The sequence below is a fragment of the Hippocampus zosterae genome, chromosome 21 (assembly GCF_025434085.1).
Source record: "Hippocampus zosterae strain Florida chromosome 21, ASM2543408v3, whole genome shotgun sequence".
NCBI classification, from domain to species: domain Eukaryota; kingdom Metazoa; phylum Chordata; class Actinopteri; order Syngnathiformes; family Syngnathidae; genus Hippocampus; species Hippocampus zosterae.
In genome coordinates this window covers 8562907-8586175 of record NC_067471.1, presented here as the reverse complement: position 1 = coordinate 8586175, position 23269 = coordinate 8562907, and the positions used below count along the sequence as shown (strand labels likewise).

General features: G+C 49.9%; 3 protein-coding genes across 13 annotated transcripts in view; 1 reads left to right on the top strand and 2 right to left on the bottom strand.

Annotated features, from left to right (window-relative positions):
* The window catches only part of magi2a (membrane associated guanylate kinase, WW and PDZ domain containing 2a), a 37551-nt gene extending 26923 nt beyond the window's left edge, over positions 1-10628 (bottom strand). For 5 of the 11 annotated variants that reach the window (XM_052055409.1, XM_052055412.1, XM_052055411.1 and 2 more), the window contains exons 1-2: positions 10166-10626; positions 2807-2923 (exon numbers count right to left, since the gene is read on the bottom strand). In XM_052055409.1, coding sequence (XP_051911369.1) covers positions 2807-2923; positions 10166-10469 — 421 coding nt within the window. In that variant the 5' untranslated portion in view covers positions 10470-10626. Of the gene's footprint in view, positions 1-2806; positions 2924-4008; positions 4180-10165 lie in introns of those variants that run through there. The other 6 variants (XR_007960508.1, XR_007960509.1, XM_052055416.1 and 3 more) reach the window with 4 other exon arrangements.
* A 3119-nt stretch (positions 10629-13747) lies between these two features.
* Positions 13748-18598, bottom strand: gnai1 (guanine nucleotide binding protein (G protein), alpha inhibiting activity polypeptide 1). The gene is made up of 9 exons (XM_052055435.1): positions 18169-18598; positions 16522-16564; positions 16170-16311; positions 15870-16027; positions 15219-15347; positions 14970-15099; positions 14744-14897; positions 14365-14585; positions 13748-14190 (listed from the first exon to the last, which is right to left on the bottom strand). The coding sequence occupies exons 1-8, from the start codon at positions 18284-18286 to the stop codon at positions 14395-14397; spliced, it is 1065 nt and encodes a 354-aa protein (XP_051911395.1). The 5' UTR covers positions 18287-18598; the 3' UTR covers positions 13748-14190; positions 14365-14394.
* A 1474-nt stretch (positions 18599-20072) lies between these two features.
* On the top strand, positions 20073-23247 carry cd36 (CD36 molecule (thrombospondin receptor)). The gene is made up of 12 exons (XM_052055433.1): positions 20073-20481; positions 20637-20797; positions 20868-21012; positions 21394-21549; positions 21671-21762; positions 21835-21884; positions 21976-22045; positions 22118-22305; positions 22371-22489; positions 22574-22647; positions 22739-22793; positions 22869-23247. Exons 1-12 carry the CDS (start codon positions 20359-20361, stop codon positions 23025-23027), a joined length of 1392 nt encoding a protein of 463 aa, XP_051911393.1. The 5' UTR covers positions 20073-20358; the 3' UTR covers positions 23028-23247.
* The last annotated feature ends 22 nt before the right edge of the window (positions 23248-23269 follow it).

The window sequence follows — 23269 nt, the reverse complement described above, 5'->3', positions numbered from 1 at the left end:
TAAGGTGTTTACATGACAGCTCGTGTAATTACTATGCTCCTATGACTACTTCTAGCCCGATTAATGGAGAGCGTAGAAATATCGGAGAATTTTGCGTGCGCGCGAACACTTCAGAGGGAGGGACTGTTGGCCAGAAGAAAAACGCCCCTTTGGGTAAAAGAGTGCAGTCTCCGGCCATGAATATTAAAGGCGTCGCAAGTCTGGTCCTCCCGAAGCTGCTCTGCGGACCAAATCGATGCATCTCTCTTTGTCCCCTGCACGGATACGAGCCGCCGCTTGGGGGGGGACTTGTTGGAAAAAAACACCCGGGAGGTGTTCCGCGTTACCTCTCGGTGGATTAAAGCGGCCACTGATTGGTGGAATCCTAACCGGATGCTCACATCCGAAGCGTTTGACGACGGCGGGCTAAAGGTCGGCAACCCAACGCAAATGTTTGGTGTTTGCGGGGGATGCTGCCCTTATTTACTTTCTGGTACGCCCAATTTGTTGTCAAGACACTGGAACGACAGGTGAAAAGAAGGTTGGGGGGGGGGGATATGGAGGAGTATGCGGGGAAGAAGTGGGGGAGGAAAAAAAATAAATAAAAGGCGCGAGTTTTAGCAGCCGAGCCTTTGACGCAGGCGGGGAGAGGAAAGGGTTGCCATGGAAACCGCTGCCGTGCCTCCAATGAGCGAGAGAAGAGAAAGGGGACAGATTAAATGCATGACAGAAATTGAGCTTTTGATTAAAGGCGCCTTTGTGATCCCCATCACCCTTTTATTGCCACCAGAAATATCACTCGGGCGCACCTCGGACTTGGCCGGCTCGGGTGAGGGTGAGGGGGGGGCGGGTGTTAGCTGCTGGTCTTTTTATGACCTCGCTAATGACTTGATTAGACAGCTGGCTCTCCAAAACAAACAAAGAGGGAGGGTGGGCCAAAAAAAAAAAAAAGACAAACTGTTGCCAGACTGGGGGGGGGGGGGGGGGCGGCGAAAAAGCCACAGCCCGCGTTTCGCACTTTGCGCCGCAAAACTCGACGATGAGCACACCAGTAACGGGGCGTCACTTTTGGGCTTTGGCGCACTCGCGCTATTAGCCCGATGCTAACTTCCGCCCATCGCTCGCGTGAGCCCCAACGCGGGTTACCGGACGATGGGGCCCGATTTCACCGCGGCGCGCCCTATTAACGCTCTGACCTTGGAATTTAACCGGGTATTTTGTTGTAAGCCCCCCCCCCCCCCGCCGGCCTCTCACTCTGTCCAAGTTGCTCCATTAGTATGTGAAGCGGCGTCTCTTTTACCTGTCAGCCAACCCCCCCCCCCCCGCCCCCTTCCAAAATAAACGTCTCTACTTTCCACTCATCGGCTCACGTCCAAATTGCGGCGATGAGCGCCGCGCAAACGTTGGCTTATAACTCTCTTTCAAGTCTCAGGGATTATCTCGCGCATCTCACCGACGGGGCGCTCGGAGAGAAACGCCGTCTGATGTTCTCTTTTCATCGCAACGGCGAGAAAAATCAAGTCGCCGCGGAAAGACGCAAAACCTCGCTGACGGACGATTTTGCTCGAAGCAAACGTTTTGGCAGCGCTTTTATTTTATTTTTTTTTTGCAATAAGCCGCACACTTGGCAATAGATCTGATTTCCCGGTTTGCTTGCATGTTATTAATCTCCAATAGCAAAAAATTCAGGCAACACGCAAAGGATTGGGGGGCGGGGGTTTAAATCTAAAATCCGCTTTTCATCCCCCCCCCCCCCCAGGGCTGTGACGATGAAACAAAGAGTGACAATACAGCATCCGAGGATAGCGATCGATCTGCTGCGGGACGTTTGGATGCTGGAAGACTTTGAAAGTTCAGTCCGCTCGCTTTTTTTCCATCACTTTGACCCACGGACACCCGGTGGCAGGTTTCAAACACATTCGAAGGCCCGAACGCGAAAAGGGGCCGAATGGACGCAAAAATCGCCCGCAAAAGCTTCAAAGTCTTGAGCTTTACACCATTCGATACCATTTCACACCAGTGCTACGGCGCAAAAAAATAAAAAAGAGACCCTCACACCGCTCATCGTTTTTATTCAAAACGTACATCTCGTCTCGTCTTTCATGTCGTTAACCACGACCCATTCGCCATTCCAAGGTGAACATCATGTTCCCGCGCTGCCGTGGAGCAATCGAGGCCAGTTTTGCTCGTGTTGCGCAAAAAAAAGAAAAAAAAAGAAAGAAAAAAACGGCGCAGAGGAGCCACTGTGGACGACTCATGACGGCGCCGCAGAACCAACTCTTGCTCGGAGCGCTCCGTTTTTTACTTTCGTTCTTGCGGAGGCTTTTATTTTATTTTATTTTATTTTATTTGTCCTCGTCGCCATTGCCAAACCTTTCATCATTTCCACCACTAAACTGTCGGCTCTCGCGGTGCAGCTAATGCGGCAAATTAGTGCGAGGCGGACGCTTGAGATCCGCCAGAAGGGCCGAATCCCCCTCCCCCCTAGCGCCTTTTTTTCGATTCCCTCCGCCACCACAAACCGGATACCAAATCAAGATGCAGTTTGCCAGACGGAATTTCCAGTATCGAACGCCGGCTACAATCTTTGGAGTTTGTCGGCTGACGTACCCTGAAAACGACTTTCGGCGCAGCTTGAAGGAGCGTAAATAATGCACGGTTGACCTTAAAGCGCATGTCGGAGGAGTGTTGGCCCAGTAAACCGACAGGACGTAACAAACGCGGAACAACTCGCGGGACCTTTTGAAGTTCTTCAAGCAAGCAAGCAAGCGAGCAAACAGACCGATGTTAAAAAAAAAAAAAAAAAAAAAAAGACGCGGGGACTCACAGGGAATGGTGCGCAGGTAGAGGTTGTCCCGGATGATCTGCTGCAGTTCGTGGTCCAGCGAGCCTTTCTGGAAGCGCAGGTTGAGGTAGCGGCACAGGTCCTTGTCGATCACGCCCCCTGGATGGACAACGCAGACGCGTGAGCTCAAGCGAAACAAAAAAGGGACGACCATAGTGGCCCCATTATGTCCCCCCCCCCCCAGGATCAAGGAAAGAAGATGTTTTCACGTTTCACACCCGACACCATCTTCTCCAGTTACGCACGAACAGCACAGCTCAAAGGACACCCAAATATCCAAAATGATTCAATCGCCCCCCCCCCCCCACCCCAAAAAAAACCAAAAGCGTGGAATGTCCAATAGTTTTCCTCGCATCTTTGGGACTGTCAGTTGTAAAGTGAAGGTGGCGGGCGAGGGTGGGGGATTAGAGAGATGGAAAGCCAGGGCAAATCATAAGGGGGGGGGGGCGAGAGGAAGAAGATGGAGGTGGTGGTGGTGGCGGGGGGTTGGGGGGAGTAGTGAGCTAAAACAAGCATCAACTTGACCCCTCTTGGGTTCCCCTGACAAATACGCCATCCATCTTGACTGCCACGCATCCGTTTAATCACATTTAGAATGACGGAAGGGGGGAGCGGTAGGGGGGGGGGGCAGCGTGACTGACGTGACTCCAGGGATTCCGCAAGGCAAGTCTGCAAACGAGGATGTCAAACCTTCAGCATTGAGCCCCCCATTGTCTTCTCTCCTCCGATTACGAGACATCCACGTTCAACTCCCCCCCTCCCCCACCCCACCCCCCAATCCGCCACCACATTCACGATTGAAGGGAACCTAGTTTGGAAGTTTCAAGACCTAGCGACGGGATATCAATGGCCGCACTGGTACGGCGTGCATACCCGGGGGGGGGGGGGGGGGGGGGGCAGACTCGGCACGAGCACGCGCGCGCGCACGCAGACGAACTCATTTGCGGCATTCTAATGAAGGCGAGCGGAATGAAAGAGCGCATCTGCGCCTCGGTCGAAGGCGGCGAACGGCGCACCAACGGCCGATTGGCGTGTGCGGGGGGGGGGGGGGGGGGGGGACGAGGACGAGACGAGCCGAGCGAGGTGCATGCCGAATAAACAAACAAATCAATAAATAGACGGCGCCGGCGTGATCGCGACACGCTTGGACGGACGGACAAACGGACGGACGGGCGGACGGGCACCTCTCTTCGGCGCTCGGCGATCGTCTCGCCACAGGTTTCCCGTCGCGACTTCTCTCCACCGGCGGGAAGGCGACGGCGGATTTCTCCCGCTGCCATTCGCCGCTCGCCCAACTCAATCTCTGCTCGCTGCAATCGAGCCGCGACCAGCCAAGTAATGCCCCCCCCCTACCCCCACCCCTGCCACCACCACCTCGCACCGCCTCACTCAGCGCGTGTGCGTGTGTGTACTCCACAAAAGAAGCTCAAACGGGAAGGAGTGCAGGGGGGAAGCGACGACGACGAGGAAGTGAGGGAGAGAGCCAGTGCTGATAATGCTACGGCGGCGCGAGACGATCGATCGCGGCGGGAGAATCGTCTTTTCCGAAATAGCGGATGCAAAATCGCAACCCCCCCCCTCCAAGAGTCGGGGTACTGTCTGTCACGAGAGCGGCTTTTTAATGTCCCGATTTCATCTCGCTGACGACAGTCACTCCAAAAAGTCCGTCGTGCCGACTGTGATTTTCAAGCGATTTCACGTGAAATCGTCAACGTTCATCAGTCTGAAAAATGGAAACGTCTTGCTCTTTCTTCACTGACTTTTTTTTGGGGGGGGGAGACAGCAAATTCGGGTCGTTGTCGCATATTTTGGCGCATCCCGCGAAATAATTTCCTCAGCGGTCGTGACCCGTCGCTAACATTTCGCTCCGCGACGCGCTCAAAACGAAATCTATCCCGTCGATAAGCGTTGAAGGAGAAGTAGCACTTCTCTCGTACGGACGGGATGACCTGCAGGAAGACGACTCGCTGCGACAAGCGCCTCCTCGCCGCGAGTGTCAAAACAGGCGCCACGCTCGGCCAAGCCGACGCCCCCGATGCCCAATTGGACTTGGCAGTCTTGACTTCGGATGGCGCCCAATGCGAACCAAAGGGACCAACGACTTCCAACAACGCAAAGTCTCCGTCGTGGGTCGTTTAGACGCCGGGTATCGAGGACAGAGTGGGAAAGGTCACAAAGAAGCCGAGTTTGGGGAGGGGGGGGGGGTATGGGGGGGGGGGCTCAAAAGCATCAAGCGCACGATTAGCCATACAAAGTAACAACACCGGCAGACGTCCAAAAAAAGGCCCCGAATTGCGAAAGCGTCACAATCAGCCAAGCGGGAAGACGCAGCGTGACATGCAATTGAGCATGGCGCCCCCCCACCCTACCCCCCCGCTCCACTTGTACACCGCGCAATCCATCAGCATCACTGTCAAAGCCTGCGTAAATGTTGATGGACGGGGAAGCCGCTGCCCCCTTGAGGTGGAGACGAGAAGAAGCCAAACGTGTGCTTAGCAAGCCGATGCATGCGAAAACTCTCTCGACACCAACGACTTGCCTATTTTTCAGCAACGAGCTCAAAATATCTTCAAGAGAAATACGACGTGAAATGGGAAACGGTCAACGAACCGGGAATATACAGGAAATCCCCCCACCCCCACCCCCCAGACACTCCCCCCGGTCGCAAAACATTGACAAACAATCGCCGTGAATATAAGCTGCTCGTTTGTGGACTAATTGAGCCGTTGCCTCCGAACGCAGCGGCGGCGGCGGCGGCGGACTACGGGCGAGCAATTAGGAGACAGATGTCGCACAAGCGGCGGGCAAACACTCGCCTCGGGTAATTGGAGGCGACAGGTTTGGATTCCGAGGGTGAGCGCGGGGCCGTCGGAGACGCGGCGACGGGCAAATAACTCACTTTTATGGCTGTCGCTCCTTTTCCGGCGCAGTAATTTTCTATTGGATTTACTATACGGGCCATTTACTTTCAAAGCGGGACACCTGTGTGTCGCTTTGCTCCGAGCGACCGCTGGGATTTATTTGCCGGACGGGGGCGAGGATGTCGACGGCTCCGTTTAGAAGCCAGCGCTGGCCTGCAGTACTTTGGCGACATCGATTTGAATATTCGTATCATGGAATTTGATTTCCGAGTCTTTTTCTTGCATGCACCGCTTACAGTGTATAAGCAAGTTAGATTTTTTTTTTTTTAAGTTCAATGCAAATCCTTGAAGTTTTGACCCAGATCCAAAGAAAATCGTAGACCAAGGACCAAGAGAGGAATTTTTGGTCTGCAGACTTAACGAGGCACACTGGAGGCGACATACGTGCTAAATATGCAAACGGCCAATCGGCGAAAGGCCTCGTATTCTAAATACGCCCAATTCCGAAGGCATCTCCGCTACTGAGAGCCCCCCCCTCCCCCCCCCCCCCCCCCCCTGCCCAACCCCCACGGGCTTCATCATCACATAGGAGCCTCCTCGCCGGCACATTATGGAAATAAACGGAGACGGCCGAGCGCGGCGAGTCACGGTTGCGCACGGCGGATGGCCTCGGGGCCGTCTCCGGGGAGCCGTTACGCGAGGAGCGCCGCGTGGAATTCCGGAGCGTTTGAACGGTGCGTCGGGAACGGGCGCACTCCAAGACAATGGCGCCGGAGTAAGGCACGCGCCGGGGATTCAGAGCGGCCCCGGCTCCAAATTTCCTGTCGTTTGTCATCACGTCTCATCTGCATAGAGAATTGGGGAAACAAGCGAAAGTCGCTTCCAACTCTGGAACTGAAAACAACTCGGCGAGTGACTTTGGCGACTTGAACGTGACCAAGCTAAGCGTCAATCACCTTAATTTTTTGAGTTTTTTTTTTTTTTCTTTGGCGAGTTGGCTGGTTCGTCGCAAGATCGATGAGTGACTAGTTTGTTTGGTTGGCTAGCTGGTTGGTTTTCGTTTGCTAACTTGGTTGGGAATTGGTTGGTTTGATGAGTTGGGTTCCACTCATTTAGTCCGCTAAGAGAAGGCATTTTGTTTTGGTGATTGGTTATTTGATGGGTTGGTCATTAGGTGGACGATTGTTTTGGGACCTTGGTTGGCAATTGATTGAACCTTCCTTTTTTTATTTGTCATTTATTTTAATTAAATGAATTCTTTGGTTTGTTTGATTGCCGTTTGGCTGAAAGGTCACTTGGGCGTTAATTCATTACTAGGCTAGCTAAAAGGTTACCAAATTGGGTGAATTGATTGTTTTTTTTTTTCCCCCCCTTGCTTGTTTAACGGCCCGGCCCGTCTACCCCCACACGGCCCCCCGTCCACGGCGTTTGAGAAAAGCTTTTGTGAGGCTGCTACTTGACAGACAAGCAAAGTGATGTAAAGCCGAGCAGCTGTGAATAAAAATGCGCGCTTTCGCTTCCCCGGTGGCGGCGGCGGCGGCACAAACTTTGCATTCTGCCGGCGTGGATCCACATTTTCTTGTTTACAAGCTGCCTTTTGTCCCTCTTCTCTTCATTTGGACAGAGCTGGAACTCCTTCATTGATTTAAGCTACCGAGAGAATGCACGGCGGAATGTCAAACCTCCAAAAGCTATTGTTGCCCCCCCCCCCCCTCCTCCGTCTCCCCCTCCTCCCGGCAAGGTCGCGGCACGGGAAACAAGTCGGCGGATGAACGACACTTTCATTTTGACGCGTCGGCTAGAATCGATGCGATCATTCCCTCGCGTTTCACCACGACACAAATAAGGCCACAAAGGGGGGGGGGGGGGGTGCTGGCAAAAAGACACAAATGTGGGACGGAAGGTGACTTTTGCCGCCCCGCGCCTGGCCGTCGAGCGCTTATTAATGATTTCGCAGCCCAGAGCGCTCTCTTGATGAATCTACTTATCTTAAGGGGGTGGAGAGCAGTGGAGGGGGGTGGGGGGGCGGCTTGGAATAGATCATTCTTTTAGTTCTGGGAAACTTTTTTTTTTTTTTTTTTTTGCGCAAAGCCATCTGGAGGCCACGGGAGAAACAATCAGTCAGGTTTTCTGGTGGAAGTTTGGGGGGGGGACGTCGAGAATAAACAATGCGAGTTGTGACGAATGGAAAATGAAGCCGAGGCAACAAGGACACGTTTTTCGCATCAACACGGAAGACCGAATTCACGCCTTTGTCACATGGCGGCTGCGTTACCGTCAAGCACTTGACTTTGGAGTGAGCCAATCCTCCATCAAGATGCTATTATTTGTGTATTATTTATAGTTTGACTGTTTTCGGCCTTTCTACTGTCTTTTTATGAATTGATTGTTTGTTGTTGTAGGAATTACTTTTGCTCCATGTACAGCACTTCGTATACAGTGGCGGTTGTTTGATTAAAGTGCGCTAGAAATACACTTGAGTTCAATGTGTGCTGCTGCCTCTTGAGGAAGGAAGTGGTATTGCACACACACAAAAATAGGAATACAATGCATATTAAGTATTGCTACTTTATTCCTTTAAAAATCCCACTATTACTCCTAACTGTGAGGTTGAGAGGAGTGTGGGGGGGGGTTACTTGTTTCCATGTGAATCGTGTTAAGGCTCATTAAATCCAAACAGACCGTCTGGAGATGAGTCATCATTAGCTGCTGGCACACGGTGCACATGGGAGACGCTCATGACTGCGAGATTCAAGGAACGAAAGCACAGACAGAAAAGAAAAGTCATCTTTGATGGAATTCCGTCTTGCCACTTGTGTGCTTGAGCCATCGTGGGTGTGCCCTTGAAATTGGGCCTACGGGGAGTGGGGGAGTAAGGTTGGACCTCATTCGTAGCGCAGACCAGCGTTGGTTTGTCAAGTCTCTTTGCGCTACTTGACGCCCATTATTGGGAAAAAAGGGGGTGCTTGTTTGCACGGGGCGGGCAAATGCACTGCACACACTCGGCATGCTGATAAGGGCGTACGCTGGAGAAGGCTTACGAGGGAAAAAAAAGTGAGGTGAAGCAGAGTCACGGATAAGGCCGTCAAGTTCCACTCCGGTCCCGAAGGTGAAAGTGGTTGGCCTGTTCGATTGCTCACTTGGTCGGGCGGGTTGAATTTGCAGGTTCTGCAATAAACTTGTGCTCTTCATGTCTCATTAGCATCGACAGAAATGCACTCATTTGCCAGCTGAACGTATGACACACTAACAGAACAGAATTAACAACGTGAATGGTCTGACTCCAACATGAGCCTCCATGCAGATGATAGACTCTCCTCCCCTTTTTGTGTCCGCACAATCAGTCCGGCTTTGCTATTCTCCTCTGCGATTGTGGCGCACTCCGAGCTGGCAGTGCGACGCCCTCCCGGGAACAACGTAAAGAGCTTAAATGCCATCGGACTGCGCTTGACGACGCCCACAATGCACGCTGGCATTGGGAAGCGGAAAAGGTAGAAGGCCTCTGGAGAGCAGGAAAAGATCGCAAAGAAGCTTAGCCAACGATGACAATGGCCGCTTTCATGCTGTAAAAATAGAGGCATCAACAAAATGGTGGACGCCGGGGGCATCGTCCACTCAGGACAAATAAACGCTTCCGTTGAGGGAGTCACAAGACGCAATTATGATGGGAGTAGGTAGGATAGGCATGTAACCAATTGGTTACAGTAGGTATGCATCCCTATCAACTTCCACACAATTCTGGTCTCATAAAACACCTGTCGCCATATTGGGTCTGCAATCTAACCTAATAAGTAGTTGACATGTGACTCAACTATCACAAGATTGTGAAACAAAGTCGACGCGTCATGAAGAAGAAGCTGACAACAACACTTCTGTGACGTAACAGACACAAATCCTTATTACCTCTGCCATAAGTTTGTGTGCGTCAATGTATCCACCACATACATTTTGCCACACTCGCAAACTTCCGAAAAGCCCATTCGCAGCAGTTCTCCAAACATGTTTATCACATGTAAAGTGTTGCCGGTACACTCAAGTTAAACATTACAAGTATCACTGATTATTATCACTGCCAAGAACACAAGACTTTAAAAAAAGCTCGACACAAGGCTCGCTTTGTGGTCCTTTTACTGATTAATGGCGACGCAGTTGACACTTTTATCGAAGCTCATTCGAAAAAAACGATTATTTTTCGAATAAGCTTTATTTTTCTAATTACCTTGCTTGACAGACTCGAGTGACAATTGTTCTTTTTCGGAAAGTTTCGAACGCAACACGCCCCCTCCACTTAGCATCAGCGCCTAGCATCACAAAACAAAACTAAATCACGCCCCGAACCACAAAACACTCAATAAAAACACCAAAGCTTGCGGGCACAATACTTGAAACAACTTTTTTAAACGTGTTTAAGCTTCTTTCAAGTAAAAATGGCAATGGCAGGAAATTTTTTTACGAAGAAGCTAACGAGTTGTCCACTCACCTTGTTGTACACATTTCAGTCTGACGGGCTCCTTGCTGTGCCTCAACACCGCCATCACGTCCCGACTGGTCAGCCCGGCCACCGGCGTATCGTTGACCTCCAACAGAATGTCACCAGGATGGAGGCTGCCGCTGAGGCACGACGCTCCACCCTGGTGGAGCTCACCCACGAGCGGAAAGTGTCCGTGCTCCGCGCCGCCCCTCACTTCCAGCGTCGCCAGTTGCCCCTCCGCGTTCCGCCCGAGGACACTTTGGTGGACTTTTTTGCTCCAGTGGTTAGTCCTCCGTTTTAAACTCCTGGACATGGCTCACGTCAAAGCGGCGGGGGAAGAGTTTCGGTGTACTTTGAGGGTCCCCCCACCCTCCTGGAGATGGCTCACTGCTCTCCGTTGCTTGGCTCCATGTTTCGGCGACGAGCAGCAGCTGGATCGTTAACTCGTGGTGCGTTCAGGGTGTCAACTTGTGGTGCGTTCAAGTTTTCTCCCCGAGGAAGGACTTTACAAACTTCAGAAGCCTGGCGTAGATGGATGTAAAAAAAGTGACAGTGATTAATCTTCGTGTTTCAACCTTGTCAATGAATATGGAATGATCATACAATTGTTTTCAATATGGCGACAAGTATTTTAGTTACTCGCAGCCGTTCGATAGCAAATGTCATCATAAACATATGTTAAACTTCTTTTAAATAACTGAATTATGCAATGTTCTAGTTTTTTTAGACCGACCGCGCGCAGTTTGAGTATGTAATTTATTTGTTTATCGTTTTCCTTGAAATAAAAAGTTCAAGGAAAACAGTAGATAACTGCATTGTTAGTCATGTTTACTTTTGATGTTTCATGCTCTTCTTATTGCATATGGTGAGAGGCACCAAACATTGGAAAACACATGTTTGATCGCTTTGGGGACGTCGAAAGGGGTCCAGCCGTGGACATGAACTGCTTCATGTTCACACTGCGAGTTTATTTCACACAGGATCCACTTCTCATTCTGGTCCATTTAGCTCTGAATGCGCGGATTGATTGACTTTGTTCAGACTACTTGGATGAGGTTTTTGATGTGCGTGGAGTGGTTTGCGTCGCCTTGGAAACAAATGGACGGTGGTGAGCTCGGAATAGGTTGTGATTGCCTCGCGTCCTTGCTTCCCCTTTCACCGTGTCGCTCACGCTCTACTTTTACTCATACTGGGCTGGCCATGCAACAACTCTCTCAACGTTGTGATGAGCGCATACATCCACGTGGGGTGGCTTTTATTGCCAAGTAGCTTTCAATGGTTCTTCGATTATTTTATTATTATTAGCGGGTTCCTTAATAAATAGTTTGGAGAGAATTAGCACAAACTGGATCAGACGGCAAACTGTTTTCATTTGTTAGTCACATGGGCGTTTGTCGATTTTTGTTCAAAAATAACGCACCGAGGCGTCGTGGGAAGTGCATCCGGGCAAGTCGGCTTGTAGAGCGACCGCTATTCTCGCCTTGCATGGTAATCTGTCGTTGAATTTGAAGGTTGAAGGACAGGCCCTTCGAGAAGGGGAAATTTCATTTTCCTCCTCCTCATCACGTCGTTTGTCACAAATGGCCATAAAAGAGCAAAATCATTGCCGGGAGACGCCCTTGTGTCTCTCGCGCTGCTGAGACTTGATGATATTTCATGCTGATTAAGTTTGCGCTATCGACACCCCCCCAACCCGAATCCTTGCGCCCCCCAACCCCACTTGATGCTGCCATAAATCTGCATCACTTTCCATTCATCAGTGAATGAAGGAACCCGAGGTGAGCCAGGCGCTTTTACCGCTTGTTAATCTAAATAAATATTTCTGCCTTTGCAATCAATGCAAATGAGAACAAGTCTCGCCGCGTTGGAAAAAAAAAAAGCAATTACATTCTGATAAATTATCATCCTCAGCTCCATGCAAACAAAATGTTCCACTGCCAAGATATTATCATCATTAATTTATTCAAACAATTATTTTGTTCGGAGAAAAAAATGGTTACACCATCTATTAAATGGCATTTGTAAATCAAAACATGTTTTTAAAGTAATATATACAATGCCGCCATCTCCTGGTAAAATTGCGTAATAGTGGATTAGACGTAATTTATTGTTTCGTAAATTGAAGAGTAAAAAGAGTCGTTGAAATACGACTCAGTATGATTAATAAGAGGGAAATACCTGTACAATAAAATGTTTTTTTTTCAAGGGGTACACGAAGAATGACGCACTTAATGACGTCATTCAAATGCGACGAGAATGAAAAAGAACTGCTTAGCTGTGCTATCTGCGCATGCGTATAGCGCGGAGTGCGTTTCTATGGCAACGCTTGGTCCATTTGGTACAATTGCTGTACACGGGTGATGAGGAAAGACACGTGCAGTGTTGCTCATCTCCACTAGATGACGCCAGATGATAAAATTACTCCCCCCCCCCCTCGCCGGCCCCCCCATCGTCTCCCTTTCAGCTCATGTAACCTCATTAGAATATTAAGCTTGCTGCAAAGTTTCAGGACACGAGGCTACAAGGTGGTCGCCTCACGCTCCCGGAGCCGCCCAGCAGGAACATGTTTGTCACCTAAAGACGGAACAAAACATGCCCACGCGGGTGCGTCAGCTTCTCATTAATATGATTCAGCGGCAGCGTGAGCGAGGTCATGTGTTCTAAAAATGGAAAAAGTCCCAGATCAGGTTTTTGTTTCAACGCCAACTGATTAAGCAATAGCAATCCCAAACAGCGCACAGGTCATGTGGTCTCAAGGAAGTCCCAGTTCATATGGCCTAAGTCTCAAGTTGCAGTCGTTTGGCCAGAATGTCAATAAAGTCCCAAGTTGTGGTCTAAGTCACAAGCAAGTCCGAGGTAGACCGCAGATTTTTTTCCATTCAAGACCTTGGGGTCAAACCCCAACCAAGTAGGGAATTGGTCATGTGACTCAAGTGGGGCCAAGGTCATTTGGTTTCAAATTCTTCGTAGGTCACCGGGTCAGGGTCAAAGTCTGAAGCATGCCAGGTTAGGTGGTCTAATTCTCAAGTTGGCCCCAAGTCTCGCGCTCCAAGTCTTGAGAGGAGGGGTTTGCCTCTCGGCATGTCAAATTGAAAATAGACGCCACTCATGAGATAACAGCAGATGGCTTCTTAAAAAGTCCAGACCGCCTGCCCGGGAGCCCGACCCATGACGTCTGTGCCATTGCGAAGAATGCGAGACGGGCGTCATGCAGAGTTCCTGCTGCTGCAGCGTGTGCTGATAAGACCTTTAAAAAAAATATCTGCGCCCCCAGAGAATGCGACGACCCAAGAGGAGACGACACGGTCAACAGAAAAACAACAACACGACCAAATGAAAGGCGCCATTGTTGTCCTGGTAGACACAAAATGGAGGCAGCGTTGGTTACCTGAAATCCGCGTCCGGGAAGTCCTCTTTTGCCTGCAGCATCGGCGTTTCCATTTAATCATGTTAGAAAGACAGCACAGCCCTTCAAAAACAAAAAAAACAAACCAAACATCAAGCAAGATGGTTTCGGGCTCTTCAAGGGTCAACATGGATGAAACGAGTGATCGTTGCGGCGAGTTGAAAAACACCAAGTTGCTCGTCAAATGTTTTCCTTTTCTTTTATTATCAAAATAAGGGAAATGAGTCGACAAAGCTTCAGTGATGTACAGATATCCCTCTTTGCGGTGAAAAGTCATGTTGAGCTCGTGTGTCAAAACCTCCGCCATTTTGTGTGGGTGTGCGAGGGGAATGAACCAAAATGGCCTCAATTAAAAAGCAGAACCCCTGAATCTGAATGTAACAATGGAGTAGGTGGAAGGGGGCGGAGCTACGCGTCGGACATCATTTTCCCCACATGACCGTTATCTTTCCCTTCCAAAAAAAGATTAAAAAAAAAAGTCTGTCATATTGACAACGATTCAAACATTCGACACAAAATGTCCCCCAGACAAAAAGATAAATTAAAAGCCGTTAAGCGTGGCGTTTACTGTACAGCGCCGGCGGGCGGGGTGCCCCGCTCCGTTGGCCTTCCCGCACCGAGATCCAACCTGAGGACAATAAAATAAAAATTAAAAAAAAGTTAAAAAACATTCCCTATAAAAAGCCCCCCAAAAAATCCACCAAATTTTGCACGAGAAAAATCCCCAAAACTTTTAAGTGATTTTTTGTTAGCCGGCTTCCTGTACGATTTAAGACAATAATTGTTGTCGCGTCAGCGTGACTCACCCAAAAAAAAAAGCAGCGGCAAGACATCAGAAGAGGCCGCAGTCTTTCAGGTTGTTCTTGATGATGACGTCGGTGACGGCGTCAAAGACGAACTGCACGTTCTTGGTGTCGGTGGCGCAGGTGAAGTGCGTGTAGATCTCCTTGGTGTCCTTGCGCTTGTTCAGGTCCTCAAACTGACACTGGATGTAGGCCGCCGCCTCCTCGTACGTGTTGAAGCCTGCCGGGCCAATCAAAAAGGAGCAACAACCGCTTTTGAGGAAAAACGCACACTTGGCACCGTAACGTTGAAACCAAATAACGCAAAACGATCTGGATTTTTTTTTGGGGTGGGGGGGGGGGTGCGCTTGCTGTGATGTCATTGAGCTCTCGTCAGACCTGCGTACTCCGGGTAGCAGATGGTGAGCGGGCTCTTCTTGATCTTCTCCTCAAACAGGTCCTTTTTGTTGAGGAAGAGGATGATGGACGTGTCGGTGAACCACTTGTTGTTGCAGATGCTGTCGAAGAGCTTCATGCTCTCGTGCATTCGGTTCTGAGGGCCACGTCCAAACGTTTGGTTGGGTTTTTTTTTTTGCTTTTCATTTTAAGGCGGCGAAGCACGTACCATCTCCTCGTCCTCGGCCAGCACCAGGTCGTAGTCGCTGAGCGCCACGCAGAAGATGATGGCGGTCACGCCCTCGAAGCAGTGGATCCACTTTTTGCGCTCCGACCGCTGACCGCCCACGTCGAACATCCTGGAAGGAAGACAACAAACGGGAGATTTAAAAGCCTGCGAAGAACGACAAAGCGCCTGCCAACACACAAACAAAAAAAAACAAAAACAAAAAAAAAAAGGAGCCGACGAGTCACAAACTTGAAGTGGAGGTCTTTGAAGGTGAAGTGCGTCTCCACGATGCCGGTGGTCTTGACGCGGGTGCGCAGCACGTCCTGCTGCGTGGGGATGTACGTGCCCTGCGAGATGCGCTCCAGGTCGTTCAGGTAGCTGCCGGGACACAGTGGCAGATTGAGATCTACATTTTATGGTGATATATTTTTATTGCACATTTCTTTCCTATTTATTTTGTTTAATTCCTATTTTTTTTTTGGGGTGTGGGGGGGTGATGCCACCATTTTTAAAAACTTTTTTTGCTTGTTTATGATGTCGCCAAAATAAAACAATGACATATTTTAATTTTTTTAAAATTGTTTTTGTGAATTAAAAGCAATATATTATTAAAACAATACATTTGTATCGTATTTGTACCTTTTCTAGATTTTTATTTGGCACCTTTTTGTGGCGGCCTGCTAAAAACAACGATTGCGCAACAACGGCGCTAATAAGCTAATAAAAACGGCTACAACGGGGAGGGGAAAAAAAAGAATAAATCACACACACAAGCCCAGTTTTGCTGGGCAAAGGCGCTTGCGCAACAACCGCAACTCCGCCTGAAGGAATTCTGCAGTCATGCAAGTCTGCAAAAATTTTTTTTTGCTTTTTGGCGTATATTTGAGTCTTGCCCCTTACTATGCGGCCGAGTCGTTGAGCTGGTACTCGCGCGAGCGTGCGAAGCAGGCCTGGACGCCGGCGTCCCGCCACAGCCGCTTGATGACGCCGGCGAGCTCCGCCGTCATGAAGCCCTCCTCGGCGGACCCGGCCAGCACGAAGAGCTGCCGTGCGTCGTCCTGCGGCGGGGGGGATGGAAAAGGGCAAGAGGTCAAAAGCTGCTCCACCGACACAATGCGCAAGTCCTCCCGGGGGCGGTAAATTTGCCCTGCCGGCGTAAGTCGGGATAGAAAAAATGGAAAGCGCGCTCAAGCGACTCACGGCTCTGGCGGCGTCGCCAAAGTCAATCTTGAGGCGGCCCATCGCCCTGATGATGGCGATGATGGACTGGATGGTGTTGCTGTAGACCACCGCCTTGTACTGCTTGCACTCCTCTTCGGAGTAGCCCGCCTCATGGATGATCCTGGTCGCCGAAGCGAGGGGGGGGGGGGGGCATTTCGTGACGTTATTCACGTGAGCCATTTCCGCGTTTCAACCGATGCGCATTCATCAAATTCAAGCTCTCCGCACAATGCTTCGAAGCACAGCAAAAATAAATATACCAGCTGGAGCCCCCCCCCCCCTTTTCACCCCCAGTATGCAATATTTGTGCGCTGGTGCAAAATGGACTCACTTCATCTGCTTGACGATGGTGCTCTTGCCCGACTCGCCGGCACCTGCGGAAGAGCGCAACACGCCACCGTTTCATTACACCTTCAATAATTCATCAGGCCCCGGCCGGGTGGGTCGCCTTCGCTCCGGTTTATCCGCGCGGGGTTTCATTAACCCCGGCGTGGTGCAAAGCCAGAACACGAGCGTCGGACAGAAGCGGGGTCGGGTGACGGTCGAAGGGTTTAAGACACCGCTTGTTTGCCGTGTTGCTTCGATTTGACATCTCGCATGCAAACAAAGAGGAGGACAAAGTCGCATCTCAGCGCATCATCACAAAAACAAACCATTGTGTTGCGTCACACGCCAACAACGCCATGTCGGCTTTTGTTTCGGTTAAGACTTTTTCTCGTAATATCCTGGTGAAATGTATTGCCGCGAAATATGTTTTTCTTGCATTAGTCTGACTTTCAAAAAAATGGTGCCGTTGTTCTTTTAATATTTGATTGAATTTATTGCAATATTGTGTTTTGTTCCCTTGTAATATTCCTTTTTTTTTTTTTTTTTTTTTGCTGTCTCCCAGCCTCCCTCTCACAAGCAGTAACCCGAAGAGGCCCGCCGGCGTAACGTGGTTACGAGTTGGGATCCACAACCTGGCAGCTTGCCGGCCCATCCATTGTAAGTAATGCAGCCGTGGTGCAAATTCCCAGCTAACAAAACAAAACATTCCATGTGATGTGATGAAAACATTTACCTAACCTTGGCCACAAACTTGAACTGACACGCCCGGGCAAGTGGCATCTGTCCCCCCCCTCCATCGACAGCTGAGGAATGCACTAAAATCTGTACACTCATTGCCCTAAAACTAAAATAATTCATGGTACTTATTATTATACATGATGTAATTTATTGAATAATGTCTTTGAGTGCCAAGAAGGGGGTCTTTAAAAATGTTATGTTCATTGTCGTTATTGATTTTGGATTAAATGATGTCCTGGTAACCCACATACTGCATGTGTGTTTCTGTGTGTGTATGTCAACATTCGCCCAAGCATGGAAAAGTTCCTCACCTCAGGTCTTTGTTTACAAGTATAACAGTGTCGCCTTTGTGTTTCAATAACGTTGAGGGGGGGAAAAATAAAACATCATAAGGACGTCATGAGAATAATCATAAGATATGTCATCATGCCAATGCGGTTATGTGGGTTTTAATTCGACAGTCGTTTCCCAGAATTGTTTTTGTTTTGGTGACAACTTGGCACGAGATAGAACCTTGTGAAGGGAAGTAAGCTATTATTTCAATTGCAATTAATGCACTGGGTGTACTATTTTTTTCCCCGAAATGACTACTGTTAAGGCTAAGTTGACATTTGTGAGGGCAAAACAATCTCTTCCATTTTGTCATTAAAATTCAATTCACGTCGACAAATGTTGAATTTCGAAAAAGGAACCAACTGACGAAGAGTTGAACTGCGTTTTGGGAGGTGTTTTTATTCGATTTTTTGGTCGAAATGTTGTGTTCATGGAACAAAAGTTGGCAATCGACGTTGGCGGTGACACAGCACAAAAGTAACCGAATTAAGGCACTCGCTCGCTGGGCGTCGACCACCACTCGTCAACTCACTCTCCACCCTGTGGTTAACCAACACCCCCGCCCCGCTTCGCATCTTACCGAGCAGCAGCAGCTTGACCTCCCGGGCCGCCTTCTCGCCGTCGTCTCTCAGGTTCCTGTCGATCATTTTGCTCCTCTCCACCGCCGCCTTGTCCTCGGTGCTCAGCGTGCAGCCCATCCTCGCCCGGCGAAAATGTCTTCACTTAACCTACATAAAATGGTTAAAATGTTCTCCCCGCCGCTGCCACCTAACACACGCCCATTAAAAAGAGACACTCGATGTCTTCGAGAAGGCGGAACTTTCTACCCTAAAAAGAGGGCCTCCGTACCACCGAGTTGCTGGACGCGTCTTTTCCGAGATGGGAGCTACTTTGACGGGTAATAAAATGGTCGGCGGTGCCCTAAACTACCGCTGGTGCTCCGCTCCATCCGTTGCAGCGGCAGCAGTTGAAATGTGTGCGAGGGGAGGAGCCGCCAATGCACAGCAAGCCTTGTGCCGAACGGACACCGCAAACTTCCGATTCATTTCTTCGGAATAAAATATAACGAAAGTGTAGCATGCATTTACACTCATTGTGTCGAGGAATTTACCATTCAATGTTATTTTGTTGATGTTAATAGCTTTGCATAATGGTTTACTGAAACGATACAGCTCAACAGTAATGCTCGTAAAAGTGCCAAGCTTTTATTTTGAAGAAAGACCGGTCAATGTGCTGGAAAACAACAACAAACCTGTTACCAAAGAACATTACACGCACACAATTATTGCATTTTACACTTACACGCTAGATTTGTATTAGGTGGAGTGATGAGAAGTATTTTTTTCTCCGTTACAGTACAAAAGCATCACAATTTAATCAATTGTTTCTGCATTACCGCACAGCACAGTTGCATTTTATGACGGATGTGCATTTTTGCAATATGCGGAAACATACACAACAGTATAGTACGAAATATACAAGCAAGCAGTGACACCGGCAGGCCCCGTCTCCCCTGCCTGCTCGCTCATCCGTACATTAGTCATTGTTTGTGGTTTAAATAATTCAGCGGCAGGGACAAAGTCAAGCCCAAGCCTCCACAGTCAACAGTCGGTCCAAAGGTTGCTGGTGTGGCTTGCTGTTTTTTTTTCTCTCCCCAGGCATATTTGGTTGTCGTCTTGTGACAGGCTGCTAAAAAGCGACGAGGAGCGTAGGATTCGATTAGAGAGTTGCACGCAAAACCGCATTCCGCTTTGGATCGATTAGGCGAACTGGTTTACTGTGTGCACCGTGGGCAGACATCCGCTTCGGAATTAACATTCCTATTAACACAGAATGAACTATCCACGTGCCAGAAAGCTCAACTTTTGTAACACTGCCTGCAAAATTTAAAAAGGTCCTGTCACCAGTGCCCAAGAAATCGAAATCAAACAGCAATTAATGCTGCCCTCTTGTGGCAAAAAGAGAGCGTACATGCCCATGTGTCACATTCTGGCACTCAACGCATTAACTAACATCCAAATCACATGGTGACGTCACTTTTGACGCTCAGCAAACTGCACTTCCACATAAGACACAATCTGACGAACATTAACAGACAACGCTGCGTGAAATAATATAAAAAAACGTCTCCGAAGGACTAATGGCAATAAAACAAGAACAGAATAGTTCGACTGGAACAGGTGAAGCTGGTCTCGCCATTGTCCATCAAACAGCGATTAATGCTGCCCTCTTGTGGCAAAGAGCGTACATGCCTCACATTCTGGCACTCAACGCATTAACTTCCATTCAAATCACTTGGTGACGTCACGTTTTGACGCTCATAAAACCACTTCCACAATCCGACAAACATTAACAGACAACGCTGCGTGAAAAAATAAAATAAAACGTCCACGTGGGGATTGAATTCCACCCCAGTTTGCAGCAAGTGGAAGAACAAAAGCTTCTAAACAGGAGGGAGTCAAACAAGGATTTGAAGGAATCTTATCCGATGCATGGAATGTTTACTGGCATGAGCGTTGTTGAAGCATTTGCCTGGGACTTGCTCTTGTCAACCTTTCGACCGGTTATCAACGGCTCAGGTCGTCTCAACTGATACCCGCCTCTTGCCTGACTGATCATTAAACCCTAAATCAGCGTATATAAGCGTTGTTCTGGGGAGAAGTGCGCACCTTCTACCTGGCATCGGCCAACGCTGACGCCGAAGCCTGCGATAGGAGGCGCGCACAAAAAGAGAAAGCGCGGAAACGCAGTTGGGCGCACGCAGAGAGAGATGGGCTGCTGTAACAGGAGGTGCGCACTCCTCACCGGAGCCGTCGTCGGGGCGGCGGTGGCCCTGCTGGGGGGCATCTTGATCCCGGTGGGGAACAATCTCATCGAGGAAACGGTCTTGCAGGTATGTGGTACCACACAGAGATCAAGGTGAAATCGATCCGAGTTGCTTGCTGCTTGCATCTGATGTTTCGTCAAGGCGGTGACAAGGGGGGGGGGATGTCAGCAACCATCTGTGCATCAGTCTGGTTAAAAATAGTCTTATCTGCGGGGATCAAGGAAGCCGTGATCACACTCGGAACGCCGGCGTATGACAACTGGCTGTCACCGGGGGGAGCAGTCTACAGACAGTTCTGGTTCTTCGACGTGCAAAACGCCAGGGAGGTGGTGGAGGAAGGTGCCGCTCCGGTTGTGGCGGAGAAGGGACCATACACCTACTTGTAAGGTTTGACTCGCCAACCCGACGACCGAGTCTCGATGTCTCTTGCACCGACGACAAAACTCTCTCAGGACCAGGTACTTGCCCAAAGCCAACGTCTCCTTCCACGCCAACAACACCGTCTCCTTCTTGCTCCCGCTGGGTGCCACCTTCGAGCCGTTCTTGTCGGTGGGACCGGAAGAGGACATCATCACCTCCCTGAACTTGGCCGTGGCGGTGAGCGAGAGCCGCGCGGTGATGGATTACGCCGCGTGCATCGATGAGTCGGCCGTGTCCTTTTGCAGAGGCCAAATCCAACACCGTTATTCACGCCGCCCCCATCCCGTATACAGTAACCGGATGAATCACCCCCCCACCCCCCCAGCACAAATCATCCCGACTAAACAACACGAACCTGAACGCTAACAAAAAGTGCTAGCGCATGGCACCGTCATGCAACGTTGCGTAACCCTTTGGCAGTTGACAATATTGATAAGAGCGTTGACTTGTCAGCATGGCCGATCTGTTTCTAATCAAATCAGTCCGCTCATAAAAAAAAAAAAAGTGCCCTTCTGTCCTTTGTGCGTGTCATCTTTTTTTTTTTTTGGTGCATGTCAGGGGGTGTATTCAAAGCTTCCAATTGTGCTGCATCCTGTCCTGGAGACCATGATCAAGAGCACCAACTCGTCCTTGTTCCAGCAGCGCAGCGTCCGGGAGCTGCTGTGGGGGTACAAAGACCCCATCTTGAAAGCCACCGTGGGCCTTTTTGCACCCGTGGGTCACTACTACCACAATATTCATTTGAGTCGTACTTTAGTTTGGAGCACTTTTAGCACTCCGCTTAGCGTTTTCGCCGGCCGTCATGATGAGCTGAAATCTTCTCCCGGTCCTGCAGTACAACGGCACCTTTGACGGCTACTACACGGTCCACACCGGCAAGGGTGACATCGGCAAAGTGGGCACCATCGACACGTGGCGAGGATCCAGGTGAACGTGGACAAATATCCACGAGACGACGACAACGGGTTTCAAGGAGCTTCTCTGTTTTCTTGTTTCCAGGAGCTTGCCCTTCTGGGACGACAAGTACTGCAACATGATCAACGGGACAGGTGAGGGTCTCGTGGTGTGTGTGGGGGGAAGGGGGGGGGTGCAAAATGGCTTTGCCCGCCTTCTAACTGGACTCCACTTCCATTTTCCCAGATGGTTCTAATTTTGCTCCCTTTATGGATCCGACAAAGCCCATCTACTTCTTCTCCTCCGACATCTGCAGGTGATTTAAGTGCCCCTTGCAACCCTCTCGGTGGCCACTAGAGGTCACCGCGGTCGCCTGTGTGTCCCGCAGGTCGGTGTCGGCCAACTTTGAGCATTCCTCGGAGCTGAAGGAGATCCCGGTGTACCGCTTCGGACTGCTGCCGTCCACCTTAGCCTCGCCGGTGGACAACCCCGACAACCACTGCTACTGTCGGAATCCCAAGACCACCAAGAACTGCACCTTGGCAGGAGTGCTGGACATAAGTTCCTGTCAAGACGGTCAGTCCGGATAACCGGACTGTTTCTTTAGCCAGGTTCTCATCCGTCTGGGGTTTTCTTGGCAGGACAGCCCATCTACATCTCCTTGCCGCACTTCCTTCATGCTACGCCGTCCATGCATCAGGCTATTAAGGGGCTCAACCCGAGCGAGGAACACCATAAGACCTACCTAGACGTGGAACCTGTAAGATTTCGACTCGTCTCTGATGCGTCAATTGCGCGGAAACCCCCCTTTGAAAGGGGCCAGTCTTTCTTTCCACCTTTGTAGATCACGGGAATTACCCTCGGCTTTGCCAAGAGAATCCAGGTGAACATGATGTACGGACCCTCCAAGATCATCACGTAAGTTGCATTTTTGTACGTTTGGGCTTTGGCGTTTTGCGGCCGTCGCTATGTACCCGCCTCTTGATATCGACGTTCCGCTTGCGCATAGGGTGTTGAAGAAAATCAACGAAAGCATCATTTTCCCTTTGGTCTGGATGAACGAGGTAACGATGCCGATGCCGCCACACGCAATCTTTTGGGCTTTTTCCCCCCCAACGCGTCCGACGTTTTGGTTTCAGACGGCGCAACTGGGCGACGATGCTGCCAGCCTGCTCAAGGAGGAGCTGGTGGACCGGATCAAGATGCTGGACGTGGTCCAGAAGGTCCTGCTGGGCGCGGGCCTGGCCGTCTTCGCCCTTTGCCTCATCGGTTGGAAAATGTCCGATGCTGCTCTTTGATACGGACTTATTATTTACAATGTCACTTTGATAGTGCTACTGTGATTTTTGTAAAGGGTAAAACTCGCCTTGGAGTCGTGTCACTTTAATTCAAAGAATCAGGGATTCGGGGGGCCTTCAAGTGCAATCCGAGAAGCCATTTCAAGACTACGTGATGCCGATTCTGTTGATTTGTGTTTATTAAGTTTTGTTGCTTCAAAGGAATAAAAGCAAAAGTATCGCTTTGTTCCCCGTTGACCATA

What these genes read in the sequence shown, in the direction of transcription:
- cd36 (XM_052055433.1), top strand. Translation starts at nt 20,359, where the DNA reads ATGGGCTGCTGTAACAGGAGGTGCGCACTCCTCACCGGAGCCGTCGTC. An exon ending in CCCTGAACTTGGCCGTGGCG is followed by an intron (nt 21,013 to 21,393) that starts GTGAGCGAGAGC and finishes GGTGCATGTCAG; the next exon opens with GGGGTGTATTCAAAGCTTCC. An exon ending in GACACGTGGCGAGGATCCAG is followed by an intron (nt 21,763 to 21,834) that starts GTGAACGTGGAC and finishes TCTTGTTTCCAG; the next exon opens with GAGCTTGCCCTTCTGGGACG.
- gnai1 (XM_052055435.1), bottom strand. Translation starts at nt 18,286, where the DNA reads ATGGGCTGCACGCTGAGCACCGAGGACAAGGCGGCGGTGGAGAGGAGC. An exon ending in CTCAACGACTCGGCCGCATA is followed by an intron (nt 15,348 to 15,869) that starts GTAAGGGGCAAG and finishes GTGTCCCGGCAG; the next exon opens with CTACCTGAACGACCTGGAGC. An exon ending in TGGCCGAGGACGAGGAGATG is followed by an intron (nt 14,898 to 14,969) that starts GTACGTGCTTCG and finishes CGTGGCCCTCAG; the next exon opens with AACCGAATGCACGAGAGCAT.